At 35.3% G+C, this 24,605-nt stretch overlaps 1 protein-coding gene across 9 annotated transcripts; it reads right to left on the reverse strand.

The window, feature by feature from the left end:
• Positions 1 to 6,344: 6,344 nt before the first annotated feature.
• On the reverse strand, positions 6,345 to 24,600 carry LOC105442333. 9 transcript variants are annotated; one of them, XR_004065471.1, is made up of 7 exons: positions 22,440 to 24,595; positions 21,721 to 21,808; positions 19,429 to 19,493; positions 11,784 to 11,969; positions 9,623 to 10,963; positions 9,165 to 9,278; positions 6,345 to 8,898 (listed from the first exon to the last, which is right to left on the reverse strand). XR_004065471.1 is itself a non-coding variant. In XM_030992642.1 (4 exons), the coding sequence occupies exon 4, from the start codon at positions 19,409 to 19,411 to the stop codon at positions 12,398 to 12,400; it is 7,014 nt and encodes a 2,337-aa protein (XP_030848502.1). In that variant the 5' UTR covers positions 19,412 to 19,493; positions 21,097 to 21,174; positions 21,721 to 21,808; positions 22,440 to 24,600; the 3' UTR covers positions 11,976 to 12,397. The 9 variants fall into 9 exon arrangements, 6 of the variants coding, with proteins under 6 accessions (XP_030848502.1, XP_030848504.1, XP_030848501.1 ...); XR_004065470.1 differs by having other exon boundaries at positions 9,623 to 10,981; XR_004065472.1 differs by having other exon boundaries at positions 9,623 to 10,981; positions 21,697 to 21,808.
• Between the last annotated feature and the right edge of the window lie 5 nt (positions 24,601 to 24,605).

Raw genomic sequence — 24,605 nt, forward strand, 5'->3', positions numbered from 1 at the left:
TCTATGGTATATGACTTTTTCTCAAAACTGGATTCTATATTCTCGTCTTACGCGAGCAATATCTCCGTCGTGTTATCTGTGTTTACGCTGAGCTTTGAGTATGTTGTAGCTGATACTATGAACTATCGTGAGTGAGCCTTTTGTTATTTGATCAGATGTTGAAATCATGTCGAAATTTTCAATTGAAAGTTGAAATAGCGACTACGCCAAGGCCGTTTGTCAGCTTTGCATGTATTCCATGGGACATATTTTGGTATATTGGTTAAAGGCACTCGACTTCCATTCCGGTGACCCAGGTTCGATTCCTGCATGGTGGATCAATTTTTTTAAAATTTGCTTACGTTTCTTATTTGATTGTATCATCTTCTTCGACTACTACTTCTCTCTCTAGCTCTCTCTCTCTACTATTTCACCCTCTCCCTCTCTTGCTTTATATAGCTGCCTCCCTCTAATTCCTTCTGCATGCTCTGCATGTCTCCCTCTGTCTCTGCCTCTCTCTTTCTCTACTCTAGCTCTCACCCTCTCCTTTTCCCGCCTTTGGCTCCCTTTTGTATGTCTTAAGCAGGGCTCCCACTTAGCCGTGTTGGAGCCTCGAGTTGTGGCGAGCTGGCGCGAGCCTATGACAAGCCGTTTTATCATTAAAACATATTTCTTGATATATGCAAGATTTAGTCAATTCTTGATATCACGAAATCAAATTCTTGATATCAAGAATTACCATTGCTTTACAACGCAAAATTATTTCTTGATATCAAGAATTGAATTCTTGAAATCAAGAAATATGTTTTAATGCTAAAACGGCTTGCCATATAAGCTCGCGCCAGCTCGCCACAACTCGAGGCTCCAACACGGCTAAGTGGGAGCCCTGCTTATAGGATGTTCGTTCATTTCCTCTAGCTCTTTCTTTTGCCCTTTGTATTTTTTATTTCACCCCTACCGTTTCCACTATCCTCTCTCCTTTCAAGTGTATGCATTCTTTGATTCCTCTTTCATCCCCCGTCCAGCTCATGTATTTTTACATGACTACAATTACCCGTCTCCCTCTCTCCTTCTCAAAATCTCACCATTTTTCATTTTTATGACGTCATCATAGTGAAAATTTTGACTAGATGCGACATGTCAGAATTTTCTTAATTTGTGAGTTATGCCTATGGGAGGTGACTTTTTCTGAAATCTGCATTCTACATTCCAGTCTTGTTTGAGCAATATCTTGAATATTTTTTCTCGATTTTTTGCCAGCTTCGAATATGTTGTCGTTGAGAAAATTCTCTACACTTAAGGTCACAACTTTGTTTAAATCAGATGTTGGGATCATGGCGATATTCTAACGACAAGATGTGATTTGAGAATCCTATTTTTTGTTTAAGTGTAATGTCTATGTGGAGTATTTTGGAATTCTACACAACCCGACCCAAATTAAGCCCTGGACAACTCGACCAGGTCGATCGAGTTGTCCAGGGTGGGGTGCCTCGGGGGACAGCTCGACCAACTTTTTTTGTCCTCATGATTTCATGATCTAAAATCCCTCATCTCAGATAAAATTGTCATTTTATGTATTAATTATGCTTTTATAAACACCCAATGCTAACCCTAACCATACCATATAACTCTAACCCAGCGATTGTACGCCTTCGGCTCGTCAAAAATATATTCTCGTTGCAAAGAAAATCAGTTTTATTCTTTAGAACAACTCTCAAATTACTCACAATTTCCATGTTAGGGCCCTGTCATGACTGTGTTAATTATAAAAGCATTAATACATAAAATGACAATTTTATCTACGATGAGTTATTTTCAGTTATTCAGCCCATGTATACGCAATGTTTACGTCTCTCCCACGGACGAAAAATTGTTTTTTTTTCTCTTTCTATATATCTATCTATTCACATCTCGCTCTCTTTCTCCTCTCGCTTGCTTTGTTTCCCTTCCCCTCTCTTGTACTTCCCCTTTTCCTTCTCTGTCTCTGTATCTCTCTTTCTACTTGTTCACCCTCTCCCTCTCTTGCTCTGCCTCCCTCTTTTTCTCTTGCTCTGTCTCGCCCTTTTCAGCCTCTGGCTCTCGTTCTTCCTCTTTTATGTCTTCGGATGTTCCTTAATTTTTGTCGATAAAACATATTCTTCTTATTTAAAGTCATCATGACAACTTTTACCAAAAACAAAAATATTCTTTTCAAAAATAATTCCTAGGTACTGAACTTCCTTCTCACATTCCTAGATAAATACTTATGAAACAGTAACACATACAAAAATCACTGGTTACTACGTATCTCATAAAAATGTTTGGAACAAACTGTTTTTATTTTTACTGCACATAAATTATCATTTAAGCTTTCTCAAGGCAAAACTCAAGTCAAACATAATTTTTTTCATCTAATCAACCATTACATGATATCAGAAGATCATGACACAATTTAGCTCATATCACTAAATACCAATCCTAGTCAATATATATACATGTAGTTGTATATTCAGGAATCTCAGTTCTCAACCTATGGGTTAATCAACCAAATTGTATATTGTAGAATAAATAATATGGCATTCTTACTTTCAAGTCATGAGGCTTAGATACATCAAATTTCCCTTGTATATGAGTTGAAATCTGCACATGCAATTCTAAATGCAATAACTATAACATGTTTCCAATAATCTGAGTTTTCTTTTTTAAATGATAGTATATAGCACCTGTACCTCAGAACGTTAATATCATGGAAAAGCTTGAGCATGGTTATAAGTCTACAAACACCTTTGAATAAAACCTTTGCTAAAAACAATGCCAACATAGCACAACAATATCATGCTGTGGGATAATAAACATAAAAACAATCCATGTATAAATATGTATGACATATTCTGCACAAAGTTGAAAAACCTATAACATGGCTATACGTTAACCCTATATAGCCCCCGGGGGGGGGGGGGGGGGGGTGGGTGCTTTAGAACCCCCCCCCCCCCATACATTTTTTGCGATAACTTTTTAACGCAATAAAATCTGGCGCTGAAATATTATGACTTTTTTCTTTGACATCTCCCGCACATTTTAAGACCCTATTTGCGAAAATCGGGGGTATGGTATCGGAGATGTAGCACATATTTGTGACCAATGTCACACAAAAATGGCTCCAAAAATGGTTTCCAATGATCTTGTGTGTACAATGTACGGGTTTTACAAGAAGTGTTGTTAGAAGAACGTTATTTTCTGTTTTTCTTCAGATAACATCCCTTTTGGCCATCATGAATTATTCTAGTTAACAAAACAATGAAAAACAAAAGATTTAAAAACAAAGAAATACATAACATATTTTAATATTTAATTACAATTATAAATATGGAATTTCCATACATGTCATTAATTTGACTACCCTATCTTTTAAATTATGTGTCAAGCTACAAACATGCCAAATTTAATTGCATTTTTTCCATAAATAGGGGGGAAACTGGACAAAATGAGAATTCGTTGGGAAAATTTGCATATTTGCATCATTAATTAGACATAAATTAAAATTAACGATATACATCATAAATTTTACTATTCTTGATTAGTACATGATAAGACACAAACACGCTCTGTGTTCAGCATCATTAAGCCCTCTCTGATATATTTAGATACATAAGATGGCTGTCTAATTTTCATCTCTTTTTGTTTTTTCTGTTCAAAATGTAGTGAGTAATATTCCTGCACTTGCCTAAACTACAATGCATATATACTGCTGTAATATTTTCTTTTTCATATCAAACTTCAGTAGTGGATTTCATGCATTTCTACGAAACGTATGATCAGGATAATAAATTTGTATGTGCTATCATAGAAGTTTGATGTGTATACATTAGTGGCTGGTAAGATCAATATAAAATAAATCTCAATATTACATAATCCTGGTAAATGCAATATGTATTCAACAAATGACAATAACAAAATATGTTAAACCGTGATACACATCCAACAATTTACAATGGTAAACTGACAAAAGAAATCCATGTGTATTGCATTTTACATTGTGCTCATATAATCTGCTGTAACATTATACTGAACCTTCACCGATACAAGCCTAAACCTGTAATCTTGGAGCATGCTCCATCTCATGATTCTCTTGTCAAACCTCTTCGCTTGAATATAGACGAAAGGTTTGTGGTCTGTGTGTACTTCGATACAAATAATATTTGAACTTTTTGATTGCTCCCCTTACCGAAAACGCAGGCTTATTTAACCTGCTTTGAACCTGCGTCTGGCCTGCAATCTTAAATACATGCTAATTATTCTATTGCATGTTAAATTTTAGCCTGTATTTTGCAAAATCAGTCTTACATTTTTTAGCAGGATAAATTTTAGCCTGCATTTTGCAAAATCAGTCTTACAAGTTTTAGCAGGTTAAATTTAAGCCTGTTATTAGCATGCATTTTGCAAAACACAGTCTTACAGTTTAAGCAGGCTAAATCTCAGCCTGCAGTTTAAAATTAGCATGCGTTTTGCAAATTACAGTTTTAGCAGGTTATATCTTTAGCATGCCAGATGAGATGCAGTTTAACCTTTAGCATGTAAATTTCTATCATAATTTGTTAAACCTGCAATCTGAAGAAATGTCCTCTGAGCAGGTTTAGAACACAAATTTAACCTGTTATTGCTTTTTACATGTACTGTAGCCTGCAGGTTATTTTTCACATGCACGTTTAATGTTACATATCAGGGGTGATTCAAGAGTTTAAACAAAAATAGGTTCAAAGCCGAGCAAGCGAGGTTTCGAGCGCTTGGGGAGGCATCCCAAGACAAAAATTCAATTGAACACCAATTTAATTTTAATTTTTTTAGTTGGTTTTAATTAGTCTCATTGGGACTTTAATAGGACTTCAGTTGGTTTCAATTGGTCCAGATTGGCCCTATTGGACCAATTGGCCTAGGCCCCATTAGACTTTAATGGGAACTCAATTGGTTTCAATTGGACCAATTGGCCCTATTTTGGACTTCAATTGGTCCAATTCAGTTTCAATTTCAGTTTATTTTCATATTTTACATGTTTCATTATATATGGCATGTTACATTTTTTGTAATCATTTTTTTGGGGGGATGCATTTATACAAACAAACAGAATAATACATAAGACTAAGTCAAATAAAGGAAGAAATATGATGGAGCCTAAAGAGAGAGCAATGCTTTTAGGTCATAGTTATAACATTGATATAGTCTTGTGTTTATTAAATATCTTAATTGGATTAAATTGCAACTTATATGAAGAAAAGATATATTTGAAACCAATTGAAAACCTTACAGTCTATGGGGCTGATTGGTCCAATTGAAGTCCCATTTAAGTCTAATGGGGCCAATTGGTCCAATTGAAACCAATTGAAATCCCGATTAGAGTAAAATGGGGCCAATTGGTCCAATATAAACCAATAAGACCAATAGATCTACCAATAGGAACAATAGGACCAATATAAACCAATAAGACTAATTCAACCCAATGGGAACAATAGAAACCAATAGAAACCTTCATTTATGTTAGCCTGCCTTTTCGATTAGCATGCTAAAATTAACCTGCAATACGTATCTCATGAATATTCATTATTACTTTACACGTCTCACAGAAAAATACATTTATCATGATTAATTGTTAAGCAAATTATGACAATTAATGCACATATCAATTTTGTGATTGTATTTTTCTTTGGAAATTATTGACCAATAGATTATTTGTCTGATCACACTTACATTCACGTTTTAGCAATAGATATATTGATTATACGATTACTAACCAATTAGAAATAGCATGTATGTTTTCTATATATAGGTGTATGAGCCTGTACTTTTACAAAAGTCAATCTTGTATTAACTTCAAATGATCTTTGTGATGGAGTTAGTCTAATGCAATTGAGATTAGAATATTCCTAGTGGTGGACACTTGCAAATATTGATTATGATGTATCAATTTATCCCTCGTTCCTCTACCGAGTCGATATACCAATAGAAGTCTTGTACTGATAGTGATGGCAATCGAATATCTTCATTTTTGTTAGCCTGCATTTTAGATTAGCATGCTAAAATTAACCTGCATAACTTACATATTTCAGCGTTTTTGCAGGCTAACAAAGCAGGTTAATTTGCATACTAAAAAAGCAGGGCAATTTTGCAGGCTAATTGAGCAGGTTAAAATGATTTTGCAGGCTAAAATAAGCCTGCTTTTAAAATGTACAGGCTAAAATTAAGCCTGCCTAATTTGCATATTTCGGCGTTTTTGCAGGTCAGTGCTTGCTAAGGAATTAGCCTGCTTTTTAGCAGCTATGCAGGCTTGATGCAGGCTAGAAGCAGGCCTGCCTTTTCGGTAAGGGTCGTACTATTGCTAAGCACTTTTTTTGTATTGTTGTGTAATTTTCTTCCCGTGGTAATGACTTGTTACTCGCATAAACAATCAGGAATTCTTCTCCTGAATGCTACTGCATAAGCCCAGCACCCACATTTACCTTCAATACAAAACACTGGTCCTCGACATCTTCCGCAGAATCCCGACACACTTTCCTATTCTCTGTACACAAATCAAAGCAGCCAGCCACTGACAAGTTAACCTTCTGCCTGGGATATTATTTGTTGAGAAGATTAATGTGATATGAACACCACCGACAATGTAGTCATAGTCATACTTCACCCTAGCACAGGGAATGGACCCTTCCATTTCAGCAACAACTTGTTCTGATCAGTGGGAAGCAAGATCAATGCCTGGTATCCGATATTCAATTTCCTGTTTCTAGCATTCCTATCCTAATACTTCTTGTATTTTCCCGCAGCACTTTTCAAGGCTTCCTGGGCTAACTCCCATGACTTCACCAACTTCTCACAGTGCACTATGTCATATTCATACTCATCTTTCAACTCCGGTATTACATCATTTGTCCTTAATTCCCTTAACATATCAAAGACACTCGCCAAGACCCAGTTTTCACTAAGTTTTCTGAAATGGTAGAAATTTTGAAGATATTCAATACCTACACGTAGTGATAAAAAAAAAAGTCATATAAATCAAACATTTCCATTGTCACCGCTAATATCAAATATTATCAGTGTCTCCTTTACCTTTACTGCTGCTATCACCTTCACCAGTATTACTGTTAGTAGGTGAAAAGCATTACCCTAGTTTATCTTTCAGATAGATGTTATTACTAATCGTATTCAATTAATCAACGACGGAAGAAATCAATTTTTTTAAAACATTTTTTGTACAAAGCACATGAGATATGAGCTCGCATGTGATGTCACAGTTTCCAACTTGTGCTTCACTGATTACAACTCCAAAAAATTCATAACTTTCTTTTTGATTTTTTCTCAAAATTTCATTGATTTGTTTCTCTCATTTTTCTGCTTTTATGAAGACCAACTTATTTTCGGGGTGGACTTCCCCTTTAACACTTTACATGTATATGTAAGCATCTTAAAAAATGCATATGTATAATTATATGGCTAATGTCATTTACTCCTTACTGTACTGGGGGGGGGGGGGGCGTAAAGTGCTACAATTGCATATATATCGTGAATACAGGTAAATAGATGTATAAGTGGAAGATATGAATTGATATCAAATTGCTTTGATACGTTTCCCAAAGTAAATTGATGTATTCCAGAACAAAAAAATACATTAGAAATAAAACAATAGATCGAGGGCTTAAAACCACAACTGTCTATGTCCAAATATGCCATTTTGAGTAAAATACATTTAAAAGTTTGATTGCAAGCATAAAATCTGACAATGTGAAGTAGTTATGTTCAATGCCATTAACTTATGAATAATACTTGGTCAAACAACATACATGGAGGCCATGACCTTTTGACCCTGTCAATGTCAGAAACTTACAAAATGGGAGTGCCAAATACCATCCATGGAACTCTTCAGGAATGGCTAGGCTATTGCACAACTTGGTGAGATCCTTCTTCTTAAGGTTTAGGCTTTTTTTCAATGCTTCTCTTGGTAGACAAGGTCGAGATTAAGTGGAATTGATGATCTATCTTCTTGTATTCATCCGAGTAGTTATACTTGTAGCAGATGATGCCTTGCTCTTCCTTTCTGTATTGGAAGCTCTTTACATGTAGCCAGTTGAAGACGTGTCCACCTTCGTCTCAACGTTTGTTCTTCATGATCTGCTTTGAGAGATTCTTCAGATCATTAAAGTCTCCATGGCACATGTTTATGACCTTGTATGGAAGCCGACGTCTTGCTTTGTGGAAGATGTTTTACCCAGTCATCCCTTGTGAAGACATTGATGTTCTTTTTTTCTGTTTCGATAGCAGAATGCAAACTTACTTACAAGGTAGTCACATGCCTAGGTGTAATATGAACGCACTGCTGCATAGAACTAATATGGCAATCGGACTCATCTAAAGTGTTCACAATCTCTCTTGTTGCGCTTCCTATGAGTATGACCATTTCAGATTCTTCGAAAAGATTCTCCTTGTTATTGTAGTCCAGAAGAGTCAAGTCTGTAGCTGCAATGATTGCTTGTGGAGCTACAAATTGGCTGTACAAGACACGCAGTAGACTTTCTAGTATTCCTTTCAGCTTGTGTATCGGAGGAATTCTCGTCTGGAGGATGACACTTTTCTTGTCAAACGCAATGATGCTGAGAAAATGTGCAATGACTTCAGAATTCTTTTCTGTCTTGTTTCATCCTTTACTGTCTGTCTTGTTTCTTTTTTTCCTCCACATCTTGTTTTTTCATTTCCAGTAATTTTACTAGAATCGTACTGGGATGACTGGAAGTTCCAGCCTTGAGCACTGTTGAGCCTGTTGCCTTGCCAACAACATTTCCAGTCTTCTGCTTCTGCTAGGTGTATCTGAAGTGTCCCTCACTTGTCGTTTTTTCCCCGAGTAGTACAGCTCGAAGATGGTCTACTGTGTTGTGGCTGTGGTGCTTGAAGTTGAACCTGGGAGGAAGAGAAATTATTAATTACCATATGAGAAAGAAACAAGACTACTGACACTGTTTACAATTTAAAATATACACTACATTTGAAATCTTGGCGGATGACTAGCATTATTGAATAAATGTTTATATCTGTAAACTGAACAGCGGAGTGAAGATGATTGGAAGAGAAAGAGCTAACAAGTAAAATAAGAAGAATTAGAATTAATGATGTAAAGGTACATATTTAACTGTCACCCTGTATATATGATCAACTTTTGTACTCACTTGGGTCTGAGACTGGGCAGGCTTGCTCACATGTGGTGGATCTGCAGACACCTTCTTGGAAATGCGGAATACTTGGAGTTGTGCAGTCATCTTGGTTTGGTGAGCAGCCTTTTTCTGCAGGACAAGACAAGTTTAAAAACTTCATGCGATGCCTGCAACACTATTGATAATGACTTATTTATAAGCAAGACATTTAATTACACATTAAATTAAATTTTGCAATTACCATTCTGGTTTATGTAATATCCATTTTTATTTTGTTCAAACTATTTTAGAGTGTAAAAAGATAATAACTTTTGCCAATTTGAGGAGTAAAAGCTGATTAATTCAAACATTAGGAAAGCTCTCTACTGCTAGGGATAATCTATTCAAATCTGGTAATTTTAATGATGGCCATACATATTTAAATGGAATGAAAAGGAGTAGATGCCTTGTAGTAATACATTTTCTAGCCTTACCTTCAGTTGAGATCCTTGAGCAGGTTAATTTTTCACAGCTGCATGGAGCTGGCTTCTTTGGAACAAGTGAAGTCTGGGCACTATTCTTGGTAGCCTTGGTCTGTTGAGTAGGCTTCTTCTGCTTTGTCTGTTGAGTAGGCGTCTTCTGCTGGGCTGACACTTCTCCTTCAAGAAAAAGGACTAGAGCTTGCTATTGCTGGATAAATCTTGGCAAGCATTGGCCCAAGCTCATGCAGCCATCTCGTACTAGCATGTTTCAGAATTGCGTGCACTTCGTTCCCAATGAGCATCTGGAACTTCTTGAGATTCAATTTCCTGTTCACGCTGGCTTCCAGATAGTACATCAATAAGGAGCGAGTCAATTGAATATGGTAATGCAGATGACGCAGCTTTGGCAGCAAGATCAATTAGTTGATTGGGGCAACTAAGCACAATGAGGTTTGGCTGACAAATTCCGAGGCATGCCCCAATTCCCTTGTGTACACCAGTCATGGCTGATGTATTGTCTGATCCCAATGATGTGCAATATTTTCACCAGTTCCTGCCATTTCTAAGGTTGGGAGGGAAAGCAGAGTGCAAGAAATTTGCTTACCATCATGGTAGTTGATGACAATTGGGTATAGTTTACTGTCACTGACATTACTCCCATCAGTTGATATTGCAAATGGCCGTGCTTTCATGGCTGAAACGATCTGTCCTTGTTTATCTTTGGCCATTTCACGCACACGACAAGATGTTTGGTCCTTGCACTGGAAAACTTCTTAACCTCCTCAGAATTAGGAAAGGCTTTCCTCAACAATGGTCCCATGTGACTTGCAGCTGATAGAGGAATATTGTGCTCCAAATAAAATGATGTAAATAAGCACTCAGCTCTAGTTATATTAAAATCCTTGGAGGTTGACATCCATGATGTTATTTCTCGTGCTGACGATTCAAGCTGGAAAGCAGTGATGTGTTGCTATGATTTGCAATGAACAATAATGTCATTACAACTGCCATGCAAAATTGACAAATCTCGCCGACATATCTAGCAAGTTGCATGTTTGCTCTTTCCTGATGATGCAATAAAGTCAAATTCATCTGCATATTTCTTGTTGTAAGCTTGTCCTCTATTGCGCTCCATCTTATTCACAACGATTTCCTGTCTTACACGATGCAAGGGACTGCTTTGGCATCTTGAGCCTCTGTTTTTCGTACGAGATGGGCTTCCTTGAAATTCTTCTTCTGTTCTCCCGACAACTGGTCATACTTCGTACATGTTGCACATTGGTCTTTTTTATTTATCATCATGGTTTTTCCGGGTAATGATATGGTGTTGCTTGGCCACAATCAGTGAAATAGCTGCATAGGGAATCTTATCTGCTTAATTAGTAGAAAACTGCAAGTATTGCGCAATTCTTGATGAATGCGTGAAAGTACTTGAAACAGTCTGAACATGAAAGTAAAATGGCTAATGGACATACATGGGAATAGACAGTTCTGAATAGACACAAACTGAAATGAATATACAGTACTTTGGTGGAAACTCAATTTCACAAAAAATGAACATAGACAGTTCTGGTTTTAAGCCCTCGAGATATAATAAGAAATAAAAAACAATATAACACATATTAAAGAAAATAAAATGATGAAATTTGCATATTCAAAATTTATGCAAATTGACCTTTGCATTTTCAAATATCGACAGCCCCCCCCCCCCCCCCCCTCCCTTCTGGGACTGCCGAGGGCCAGTAAAATTTCAGAAAAATATTTGCTCTTTCATTAAAATTTAATGAGAAAATTGTAAAGCAGTTTTTGTTGGGGATGCGGGGGTTTACTTGTACATGTTTCTATGCGATTCCGCTGTTGTTTTTTTGTTTTGGAAACAAAATATGAAAAATCGTATTGTATGATTTTAAGATTGTATTTCACTCTTATTATCGTACTAAATACGATTTAATCGTACTGGTTGGCATCTCTGTATAACCCTCCAATTTTCATTAACTCAAACAACTTACATTATAGTGAATAAACTACTCAACTAAAACTCATTATCACTACCAAACAAATCATCTTTCAGCGAATAACATTCCAGCATTGCGTCCCGATATTAGTATTCATTCATTATCATTTACCTTCCCATTTTGATATTCCATAACCATGATATCAACCTCTTCTTTACTTAAATACTTGCATGTCTCATTGTCACGTTCAAGCTTGATCTCTGATTTGAGTGTCGATCTTTTTGAGAGTGATGGTTTCCACGTACCAATTGTCTCCTACTCCAATCCAGTAAAAAAATGAGCACTTTGCAAGGTTAATGGAATGTTCCAACTTCAATATACGGATCAGGTCGACAATCCTTAACCTGGAAAGAAAAAGAATGGATGTATGATCTTGTTATCCATCTACCTATCAACTCAGTATTCTAAATGTGTACCATTGTTTTAGATTTCTAAAATATTATCTATAAGTTCGAAAATACATGTACATGTCATGACGTGAGTGATGTTTAAAGGTTTGAAAGGCAAGGAGTGACAACACATAAATCCTTCAACTCATCACCTTAAGAAAAGGGTTTTTACCAACTTTACTACCTGCTTTCAATGTGATGTCCATGGCAGATGATATCATTGATAAGTGTACGGTAAGCCAACAAAATATTGACAACCTTTTTAAGAAGGAATAATATTCACATTCATTTTTGCAAGAATAAAGACATGATAAATGAAAATGTTTATTCATCAACAAAATTAAGAAATTTACTCGTTTATTTTTCTCATTTTACTACTAATATTAAAAAGCAATCTTAACAGCTTCATGGTAACTATAATATGTAGGGATGACCTCTGTTTCCAATAAATCTAGTCCCTTGCTGTACACATGATCTATCAATGTTCCCTTCTCAGTAGTAGCATTAACAACATGCTGTTTGTAACCTTTATTACACATTAGCTTGTTTACCTGTGAAGAACCTTTAAACAAATCCTCATTAAAATCTCCCATCACAACACACCTAATGCTTCTTTTGTGTAATGCATCTAGCAAATTGTCTAATGATTCACAGAATGATTTGATACTATATGATGGAGGTCGATAAACAACTGAAATCACAACAGAAACTGGTTTGGTGACAAGAATTGCGATAAACTCTAAGTTGTCGACAGATATGTTTAATCTACTTGAATATGTATTCTTGATATACATTGCAACACCTCCGTGCGATTGTTCTTTGAGTACATTTCCAACTCCAGAATTACAGTATGACAGATGTCGTGGCTGATGATAAAATCGAAAGTTATCTAAAATAACGTCACAGAGATCATCATCATTAATCCATGTTTCGGTCAAGCAAATACAATCTACATTCACAAATTGGCACTGGGATTTGAAATCAGTAAAATGCTGTTTTAATCCTTGTACATTTTGCATTACCAAAGAAAAGTTATAATCGTGAATATCTTCAGAAGTTTCATTCTCGATAAACGGCTTCATAATCTCAATGCGTTCTTTAATTTCTGGATTACAATATATACGTTTAGGATCGAAATGTTCTATCACAAGTCCAGATAACGAAGTAACGCGACTAAGCCCAACATATGCCTGTCCAGATTGAAATACATTTTTTAATGATACAACAGCTTTGTCTAATGTCGAACCTTGTACTTTATGAATTGTGCAAGCATAAGCAAGCTTAAGTGGAAATTGTTTTCTCACATATTTCTTACCAATGGATTCTTGAGATATTTCGATTGAATGAATACCAATATCGGCCTTCTCAAAATTAACTTTGATGCAAACTGGATTCAAATTTGTATGATCCGTTATTATTTCTGTTACATTTCCGAAACATCCATTTGTCAGGCCTTTACTAACATCAATGTTTTTGAGCAACATCACTCTAGCATTAACTGCAATCCACAGATAAGGAGGCAATTGGGTTTTCATCTTAGTATAAGGTTTTTCCCGTATTTGATTTCCTTTTTTAACATCTTTGTCCATGTCTTGTGCTTTTACGCATATCACATCTCCACATTTTTTATGCAATAATTTCTTGTTCCAAGCATCTACTTCATTGTTACATGCATAGATATGCAGAGCATTTTCACATTCTTCGCCAGTCTCACAGGACTTGAGCATTGCTAGGTCTTCATCACAGAGAATCTCTTCCCCTTGTTTTACACGTAATCTATTTAAGAGAAAAGCGAATTGGGTATCGTCTTTTTGTCTCATAATGTCTTCAAGTTCTACTTTCTTGAAATTAGCATTCCACAATGCACCATTGAGTGTGTCTTTATATAAAGGAGTTCCTAAGACTGGAGGTAACTGATACATGTCTCCCACAGCAATAACTGAAACACCAGCAAAAGCAGTTTGATCGCGTGATTGTTTTATTTGTCGTAGGCGGCCGTGAATGTAAGACATCAACTTTTGATCTACCATTGATACTTCATCTATGATTAAAATTTGCAATTCAGCCAGCTTATTTCGAAGGACACTTATTTTCTCATCACTCAGCGGTTGATACAGTTTTTGTGCTGTGATTGGAATAGAAAAAATACTATGTATAGTATGGCCATTGATATTGTATGCAGCTACTCCGGTTGGAGCCATTTTCAATACTGAGACATCATCAGGATGTGGCAACATTCGAGCTAGTATACGTGTTGCTTCATAGTAAAGACATTTGATCAAATGACTCTTTCCGGTGCCAGCACCTCCAGTTAGAAAAATATGAAACGGTTCGACTGATTTTCCATTTACTCTATCTAAACACCACTGTCGTATTTTGTAAAAAACAATCTGTTGCTTCTCATTCAAAGACCTCATCAAAGAATGTCCATCTTGTTTAGAAATTTTTACAGAACGTAGTTCGATGCTATAGTCATCTTTTTTCGGTTCGTTCTTTAAATCAGGGATATCAAGATCTCCATCACAATCTTCGACATCTACATTTTCTTTGGGATGTTCAAGTCGCTCTACTTCCTTTTCCGGACATAAAAGACCCCATGCATCTTCGTGTGGACCAAATTTGTCAAGATGCTCCTGTGCATGATCAATTGCATCAGCATTCATTTCAAACTTCTTTCGGTTAGTACAGACAATTGTCCAGACTTTCTCCAATTCACGTCCACATATTTTCACAGAACCTGTCTCGTAGAACTCTTCATGTGTTTCAAATGTTGGCGGCTTTAATTGTCCATCTTCAAAATATGGCAGAAAGAGTTGCAAAATGCTCAAATAATATTTTTCGGGTGAGATGATGGGTGAGAATCGGGGATATCTTACAACTGCATCTCCCGTACGAGTACGCTTCTGAATATACCCCAGATCGTTATCTAATTTAAAGACATTTTTACTTCTTGTACTTGGCGTTTGGGATGCAGTTAAGATTCTGTACTGAGAACAAAACGTTGCAAGACACATATCACTGAATTCTGTGTTTCTAGGTCGAGCTTTGTATCTGTCGAGCTTGCTAGGCATCCAAACATTCTCATCATCATCATTATCGTTATCTGGTCTGCTTTTTATAACGCTTAATGGTAAACTCATTCTGACAGGGTCGGGTCCAACAGGAATGAATTCCACTTTCCTAGAACATTCTTTCAATCTAAGACTGCAAACACGATAGACGCTTTCTTGAGCAGACACTTCACGATTTTGCATGTACACCTGGCCAAGTTTTTTCATGCTTTCCTTTGCGTTCTCATTTCCCTCTTTCATTTCTGATAGTGTATGACTCAATAGCATTCCGATTTCTCGTTCAGCTTTTGACATGTAGGATACAATATAAGCCACGCATGCAAATACATTTGTTACGAACTGCAAATCCATGTTGGCATTCCAGCTTCTTAGTAGACTTGGATTAAACTGATTTACCCATACATCTTGTATTTCTCTTTTGATGATTATACTTTGTTGTGATGCTAATTCATGATGTGCATTCTCAAATTGATTTTGTGTAATGTCAAGCTTTTCAAAGAGATGGTTTACACTGTTGTACTCGATTCCATTGGATAATGCATCTTTAACTGACTTCAACAATTTCTCTGCATCATCTTTAGTCTTTTCAGAAGCTTTAACTTGATCATTGTCCTTTCCCTTATTTTGCACTTTCCCACAATCTTTAGATGGAATCTCTTCAACAGGTGTTACAATGAATGTTTTTCCAGATGGTGGTCTCGGGAAATTAAATCTACACGCCTTCCCTGTTTTTGTGCAAGATTTAGAATGTTTTTTACTGTGTTGTTGGACCTTGCTTACTATTTCATGCAGTTCTCGATCTTCCTTTTCATCCGGTTTTTGGCAAGAAATGTATTTATCTACGAATTGTACGACATCATCATCTTTATCGATACCCAACTGTGGAGCATTTTGAACCCAGAACAAGGCATGAATGTGAGGGGAACCACGAGCTTGATACTCTACTCTCCAAAATGAATCAACTACTTTACCAATCGGTGCAGCGGGAGATAAAATAACTCTCTTCATAAAAGTGTGAAATCTTTTGTCAAACATTCTGGCAACTGTTACTGGATTTGATCTTAAAAGATTACATTTTTCTGTATAGTCTAATTCACTCGATTCCCTGGTGTCTCCTTTTTGTCTAAGCAATGTATTCATTAATTCTGGCCATCTCATATCGGCAGATGAGAAAGAAGCAAACCATGTCGGCTTTCCAAGCTGTCGTACCATTGCGAGAACATCTTTTTGTGTCTTTTGCCAGAATGGAGGTGTTCCACGAATTTGCTTTAAAAATTTATAGCCCTTGTCTGATTTTAGTATTTGTTTAACTTTCTCTGCATCTTTCAAATCTGAGGCAGTTATTGAAGACGAATCATCTTTTTTGTTTGGACTTTGCCTTAAAGCGATAGAAACTTGTGATATAACCTGTTGAATTTCATAAATATATTGTGCATAAAAGATGTAATCTGTATTCTGAGCAAATCTATTGTCCACGTGCATCAGTCGGTTATGCAGATAACGTCCTAATGTTATTTTTTCATCTCTTCTATCATGGAATGTTGGTTGACCTTTAGGAAATAATACTGGGAAACATTTGGCCTCATTGCTTTCATCTTGTAGAATTGATACAGGGCTTCTTCCTTCACAAGGAGCACAACATATTATGTCTTCAAAATACTGATCTAATATTTCCTGTCCAATATCTACTGGCTGGAGACACGAGTCTAACTGAATACCGCGTAAGCGTTCTTCCATATCGTCTTCAGTGTTGTCATCTATTTTTTGTTGTAGTTTACTGTTGTCTTGCATGTTTTCATTAGCATTTTTGTCTTTGGACAAAATGTAATCAATTTGTTCTTCCATTTCCTTCCAATATTTTGCTAAACGAGCTTTACCACCAATTTCCACTGCTTCTTCCGTTTCATTATCTTTTTCATTTCGTTCAAGTGAGTTTTCCCATTTATCATTTACTGTAACATCAAAATACCACTTATTATTTGCTTTTAAATACTGCAGAGCATTAAGCAAGTTAGATTTATCTACAAATTTGTACTCATAATAGCTTTTGTACGACAATTTTCGTTTGAGTTTAACACGGATCAATTGATCTTCAGTCTGTGGTCTTGGCAACATATCTACTGTTTCATAAGTGTTTGAAGGCACACACACGACTGGGCCATGGACTCCATTTTGACCACCTTTAGGCAAGGCCATTAACTTCATGAAAGGGATATTCAATGCAATCAAATGCTGTTCTAAATTGTTTAGATTGGCAAGTTCTTCTGGAACTTCATGTAGTTGTAAATTGTTCATATTTGCTTCTGCAGGTACTTTTCCAGCTTGCAATTTTCTATGACAGGTAAAGCATATCCAAAGTGTCGATCTGGCTGACTGGCCTATTAAACATTTTGACCGGCATTCTGAATTGCAAACATGCAAATATTCTTCACTTATGCACGTCTGAATATTATAATTACTCTTTTTACATTTCAATACTTGGTTGTCAAAGAGAAGTTTTAAGCATACACAGCACACATATTCTGGGCCATGAGAAATTATTTTTCTAAACTCTTCAAGTACAATATCAAACTCGGACAATTTTACTGTTCGAAGTACAGACCTTTTTCGATTTTGTTTTATTACATTTTGCCTATATTTTTCAATTCTTTTATATTTTATTTTTAAGCTTATCAATTTCTTCTCCTTAAATTCTTTGCCTTTATATCTAATTTTGGACAATATTTTCATATTTGCCATTTTTGTATGTTTGAATTGTTGATCGTTCGAATATTTACTTCTAATTCTACTCTTGTGCATTCGTTTAAATTGTTCATCATTGCGATATAATTCCTTCATTCGTTTTTTCATGGTATCTCGTTGTTTTTCATTGAAATGTTCATTGTTCGAATATTTACTTCTTATTTTACTTTTGTGCATTCGTTTAAATTGTTCATCGTGCTGGTATTTACTTCTTATTTTGCTTCTGTGCGTTCGTTTAAATTGTTCATCGTTGCGATATAATTCCTTCATTCGTTTTTTCATGATATCTTTTTGTTTTTCCTTAAAATGTTCATTTTTGCGATATAATTCCTTCATTCGTTTTTTCATGGTATCTTGGTGTTTTTCCTTGAAATGTTTGTTCAAATATTTACTTCTTATTTTATTTGTGTGCATTCGTTTGAATTGTTCATCTTTCCAATATTTATTTTTCATTTTAATCCTCATAGCTGTTTTAACATTTTCTTTGAATCTTTCATTTCTCAAATATTTTTGTTTATTTCCATACAAAATTTTCTTATTATAACGTAAATCAGAATGATATTTGGTTTTCATAATATTTAGCTGTATGTTCCTGAAATTTGAGTCCTCTTTATACATTTCTTTTTGCCTTTGTTTTACTTCATTTATTTTTTCTATTTTGTAGGATAAATCATTTTGATATTTATCTTTCTTTTTAATCGCTTTTTTCATTTTATTCATTTGCGCATTGTGAATACACTTTTCCTTTTTCTTAATGATTTCATCTTTGGTCAAGGCTCGTTTTTCTCTCATTCGCTGTCTACTGCGCTTCCTAATTTGATTAGAACTTTGTCTGTTTCTACGTTTTTTCTGTCCATGGTCTACATTTTTAACATGAACTTCTCCAATTATTAATAATTCATCATGACTATCAGCACATTCGCTTGTATCAATTCTTAAGCTGTCGTTCTCATTCATTTTTACCGATTTGGTTTTTCGAAATTCCTTGCCAAGGTCGACATCAACTTTTGCATCGCTTTCGAGGTTACTCCATTTTCGTTTTCTGCTTAAGATAGAGTTGAAATTCTGAACTTTGTTCACTAAATTCAATCTATCAGAGTCATTCCCGCATTTAGTACAATTTTTTGAATCTCCTTTTTGTTCATTTTCATATTCTGCTTTTATAAAATCATTTCCTTTCAGAAGACAACTATTATTTAGCTGCGGTTCTTTTAGTTTCGTTAAGGTAATTGTCACACTCTTCAGTTTCAATTCCTGACCGTTATAATGTACATCATGAATGATTGTTTCATTTGCTCCTTCAGGGAAGAGAAATACATTTGGGTTATCAATCATCTTTTGTGGGGAAACACTCTCATCCAATATTTGAACTTCATCAAAGCTTTCACAATGTATGGAACATCCAGAGCTTCCAGACTGACTTTCACTGTGCGTATTTGACGAAGGAATTGGATTACAAACAAAATCCTGTAACTGTGGATAGCCTTTCAAGGTTTCATTCTTACCGGAAGTTGCTTTAGCACATACACTAGTTACTTCATATTCGGTGTGCAGGGGGCATCCCATTGATTTTGCTAACCTCATGCAATGCTTGTACACACCTTGCCAGCTTTGAGTACGAAGTACAACACTGTGTCCGTTACAACTCAGGAAACCTCGACTGCTTCTGGAATGTGAATCAAATATAAAGAAACCATCTTGACCAGATAATACAATGAAAGTACTTCTAGCAAATGTCACAAAACATGCATCAGAATCAGTACAGAGTTCTTTTTCGAGTGCTTGCTTCAATGTCATCGAAAGAGACTGGGCCAATATCAATTCATCTCCATCTAACAATCCAGTGACTGGTTCACGGCATACTATGTTAAACAATTCATTGTACGCATCCAAATATTCAAATAGATCAGATATCAATAAGTATTGGTTGTCGAGTGAAGTGGATCGCCGTATGTAACAATATAATTCATTACCGTTATTCAAAATCCTGTCTAGATCTGTACTTTTCCAATCATTGGCATTTTTTACCTTGCTATACAACAGTGCAGAAAGTGAATTGGTAACACACTGCTTTCCACTTAAGTCACCAAATCTTGTATCACCTTGATTGAATGTCCCTTGGGCAACAAGCGTTATTTGTGTATCGACTCTCGTGCATTTGTCTTTGTGATCACTTTCAAGGGTTTCGTCCTTGGTGTTACGTTCGTTGTGAACGACTGATTCAGACTGATTACTTGCACACTGTTCATATGTCATGTCCAAAAGATTTGCAGTACCTTTCCTCTCATCGTGATTTATCATACCAGTCTCCAACGTGAGCCTACGTTTTTTTCCCTTTGGATCAACATGGTTTTGAAATGTTTCAGGAGACTTATCCACTACTTCATAAATTTCTTCCTCTATCTGCGACTTGGATCTACACTTCTTCAACACATGCTTTACTTTAACATCAGCCTGAATTGATGGACATGGCAAAGTTCTCTTTGACGTTCTATCTTCTTTAGTTGTTCTTGTCTGTTCTAATGAATTGAAATTGACAAAATCTACAGATTCAACAACATTAAAATGAACATTTCCTGTGTACAGTATATAAATTCCCTTATCAGATGTAACAATATTGATTCTTCCAGGTTTCTTTGCAGAGTACAATTGCCAACATGGTACTTGGTCATTGTATGAATAAATATCAGTATCGATTAAATTTGCTAAAGCGCTAATTTCAGTGTCTGTAGCCCACGTTCCGTCTTCCTTTATTCTACATTTCAAAACATATTCTCTGACTGTTCTATATTCTTGCCTCAATGTATTACTAAACATGTCCTTGGTTTGCAATAAATGTTTCACAGTGGCATTTCTTAAAATTGCATGATTACGCTCAGTTCCAGAAATTACATAGGAAATTGCACGAAAGAAACAATTGCCATCACCAGTAATTTGTTTACTCTGTAAAGGAACTCCAATAGAGCTATTTCTATCTAACCTTGAATCACAGCCTTTGCCTATATATCTGATATTCAGTTTTGAACAAATGTTCCGTTTGTCATTATTCTGGAGGGGTACAAATTTGAAATCTTTATCTGGTCTATCACGTAATCCAAGATCTGCTACAAATTCAACTTCTGTTTCTGTTTCATCAGTACATGTGTACATATTAGCATCTATTGCCTTTTCAATGTCTTCATCTTTGATATTTGAATCTGAAGAAGATTCTAAAGGATTCCTTGAATGAGCATGATCATTAAATGACATATCAGTATCATTGTCTGTACCATCTTTTACTGTATCAAAGCTTCTATTCTTCAGGTCATTGTCATACACTGCATCTTCTTGTACACCATCTGAAACATCTGAAAAATCATTTTTCATCATATCATCATTTTCCAATACCGATTCACAGACATTGTCTACTGGTTCATTTATGGGCATATCTTTTGGTCTATCACAAACATTCAAAGGCATATTGCGTTGTGGTAAAACACTTCTATCGCATAAATCACATCCAGGACTTGTGTCTGTATCACTATCAGATTCTATACAATTTCTTGCACACGAACGTTTCACTGGTATATGAACATCACTGCCACTATCATCGTCCGTTTCAATTTCCCCATTTTCATCAAAATTTGATTTCAACAGATTATTCTTTGAATCGTCCTGCACAACTCCATCTGAACCTTTGTTGTCTTTCATATTGCAAATATGCTGGTCTGAGTGTGTATCATTTTTACATGTATTTGTATCAAGTCCTTGGTCACCTGCATTCATCGATATCTTTGTATCCTGCTTCTCATTCTTTACTGCTAATTCTATTCCTTCATCTTTGTCAAATCTAATCTCCGATTTATCAGAAGAGTGATTTCCATCAGTACCTTTTTTCCCTTTGGAAGACTGACCTTTCTTGTTCCTTGCTCGACCTTTCTTGTTCTTTGCTTCTTTTTTCTTGCCACCAGCATGAACTCTGTACTTTCGCAAATCCTTGATCTGTTCAAAAAGATTACAAGTACATACATCGATATCAACACATGTATCTGTTCTAGATTGAGTTGGCAAATTGCTTGCTATGTCTGCCCAGGATCGTGTTTGTGCTGTTTCACTTTGCACACACATGTCATTATACAACTTCATTGCATGTGGGGACTGCACACTGTAGGCATATAAACCTAAAAGAGTTTCTGTGTAAGATTGAACACTGATATCTTTTTTCTCGGATTTCACCTTCTTTTCTTTACAATCAACTTTCTTTCGGTCTTCCTTTTTTTTTCTGCTATGGCTTTCATAGAATGTCTTCATTGCTTTGCCGATGTAAGTTACACCAGGTTCTAAGACTTTGCCATTCACCGATTTTCTTCTGATTTTCCTGTCTGTTTGATGATCATCTATTGATTTGGGATACAATTTTCTTGATTTTAGTTTCTCCACCCATTTCGTCTTCCTTGATTTCACAATTACCCAGTCATCCTCAAATTTTTCATTTTGCATCTCTTCGTGTTCTATTTGGGATGAATTTTCCATAGCCAAAGGATTATGTCTATCAGACTCATTTGTTTTCCTGTCAGTTATATGATGTTGTGTTCCTCTCAATCGATTGGTTTTCTTTCCCTTTTTACCATACCTCTTCTTTGATCTGCCACATTTTCTTTTGTTGGTCGTACTTGATAGGGTCCTTGATTGGTTCAAATCCAAGTAACAGTGTTCATCATGATCACCAAGAAGTTCGTATCTATTGAAATGAGAAGGGATGCATACTTGATCAAACATGCGATGAGCCATGTTGTTATTTCCACAAATGAACAAATCCAGATCAATGTCAGGTCACTCAGTCTGTCTTCACAAGGGAATCCCATACATGTCACATGAAAATGCTTACTACAACAGTCACATCTTGCATCACTTTCATTTTCTTTGATTTCATTGTTACAGATACAGCATTCATTAAGCTTTGGGTTGGTCACCAATGCACAACTAGTCAGTATATTCATGATTTCATCAAGTGTTTTCTTAAATTCAATTGTATCCATCATGGTAAATTTTGCTTATATACTTGCAACAGTTCTGGTTAATAATTACAAGTCTACAATTAACGGTTCTGTAACTTTGATATATAATGTTCTGTATATATTCCTTACTCCAATAGTCTTTTATTTAAATATTCCTATTGTGAATTATGAAAAACTAATCCTTACTGATATTAAACTCTATGGTATTTCAATAGCCTAGCTTTATATACACTAGCTTGTACTGTGTTAAGGAGCTATAATGTTTTTGTCTCAAGATGGCGTTTTTTATTAAAATTATGAGTAGGTCATTAATAGCCTAAATGTATTGTAGGCCTATATAAGTTCCCAAATTGCTAATTTCTTTGTTACTCTCTCTCTGCAAACAGGTTCACTTTATATCCTGACCAAAATATCTTTCTTATTCTCTCTCAAATCAATCAACCTCACTTATATTTTTAAAACTATATATATATCCTGACCCAATCTTCTTTCTTACTCTCTCTGCAATCAAGCTTACTTTTATTTTTAAAATTCTGAACACTATATATCGAAGGATTTCTTTCCTTTTCTCTTTACAATCAACCACGCTCACTTTTCTAGGACTCTATATATTGACACAAATTTTTTGTGATTATGGTCTTATCAAGTTCTAGGAATTAGAATTAAATTGCTTTCTCGCTGTTGTTCTTCTTTTTATTTCAGTTTGCTTTTAATTCCTTTTAGAAACTGCCAATAATTTCTTTCTAATTTACAGTAATTATGTCTTCTAAAATGGCAATACAGTCTTTCAAACTTGCAATATTGCCTTCTTCACACTATTTTGTTCAATCTTCTTTATTCTTTGCTGTGTATACGCTCTTTTTACTTTCCCAAGATTACTAATACTACTGTTTTGAATTCTAATAGAGGTCTTATCAAGTTCTAGGAATTAGAATTAGATTGCTTTTTCTCTATTGTTCTTCTTTTTATTTCACTTTGCTTTTAATTCCTTCTAGAAACTGCCAAGATTTTGTTTCTAATTGACAGCAATTTTGTCTTCTAAAATCGTAATACAGTCCTTAAAACTTCCAATATTATCTTCAACGACTACTTTCCAATCTACTTTACTCTTTAAAATGTATACCTCTTTTTTTCTTTCCCAAGATTTACAATATTACTGCTTTCAACTGTAATTATGGTCTTATCAAGTTCCAGGAATTAGAATTAAATTCCTGTTCCTCTATTATTATTCTTTTATTATTTCAGTTTACTTTTAATTCCTTCTAGAAACTGCTAATAATTTCTTTGTAATTGACAATAATTATGTCTTCTAAAATGGCAATACAGTCCTTCGAACTTCCAATATTTATCTTGAACGACTACTTTTCCAATCTACTTTACTCTTTAAAATGTATACCTCTTTTTTTCTTTCCCAAGATTTACAATATTACTGCTTTCAACTGTAAGTATGGTCTTATCAAGTTCCAGGAATTAGAGTTAGATTCCTTTCCCTCTACTGTTCTTCTTTTTATTTCAGTTTACTTTTAATTCCTTCTAGAAACTGCCAATAATTTCTTTATAATTGACAATAATTATGTCTTCTAAAAATGGCAATACAATCTTTAGAAATATTCTGTTCCAGTTTTGATTCGATTCAAGATTTCCAGATTCAAGTTTCATTCAGTATGTTTCAGATTCAAGGTTCAAGATAGTTCAAGTTCAAGTGCTAGTTCAAGTGTAAGTTCAAGAGCAAGTTCAAGTGCAAGTTCTTTGGAGAGTTCAAGATAGTTCAAAATAGTTCA

The sequence above is a fragment of the Strongylocentrotus purpuratus genome, unplaced genomic scaffold (genome assembly GCF_000002235.5).
Source record: "Strongylocentrotus purpuratus isolate Spur 01 unplaced genomic scaffold, Spur_5.0 spur5_scaffold_20, whole genome shotgun sequence".
Lineage (NCBI taxonomy): Eukaryota > Metazoa > Echinodermata > Echinoidea > Camarodonta > Strongylocentrotidae > Strongylocentrotus > Strongylocentrotus purpuratus.

Excerpts from the sequence above, each read along its gene's own strand:
- LOC105442333 (XM_030992641.1), bottom strand. The coding sequence starts at position 19,411 with ATGAGGTTAGCAAAATCAATGGGATGCCCCCTGCACACCGAATATGAA.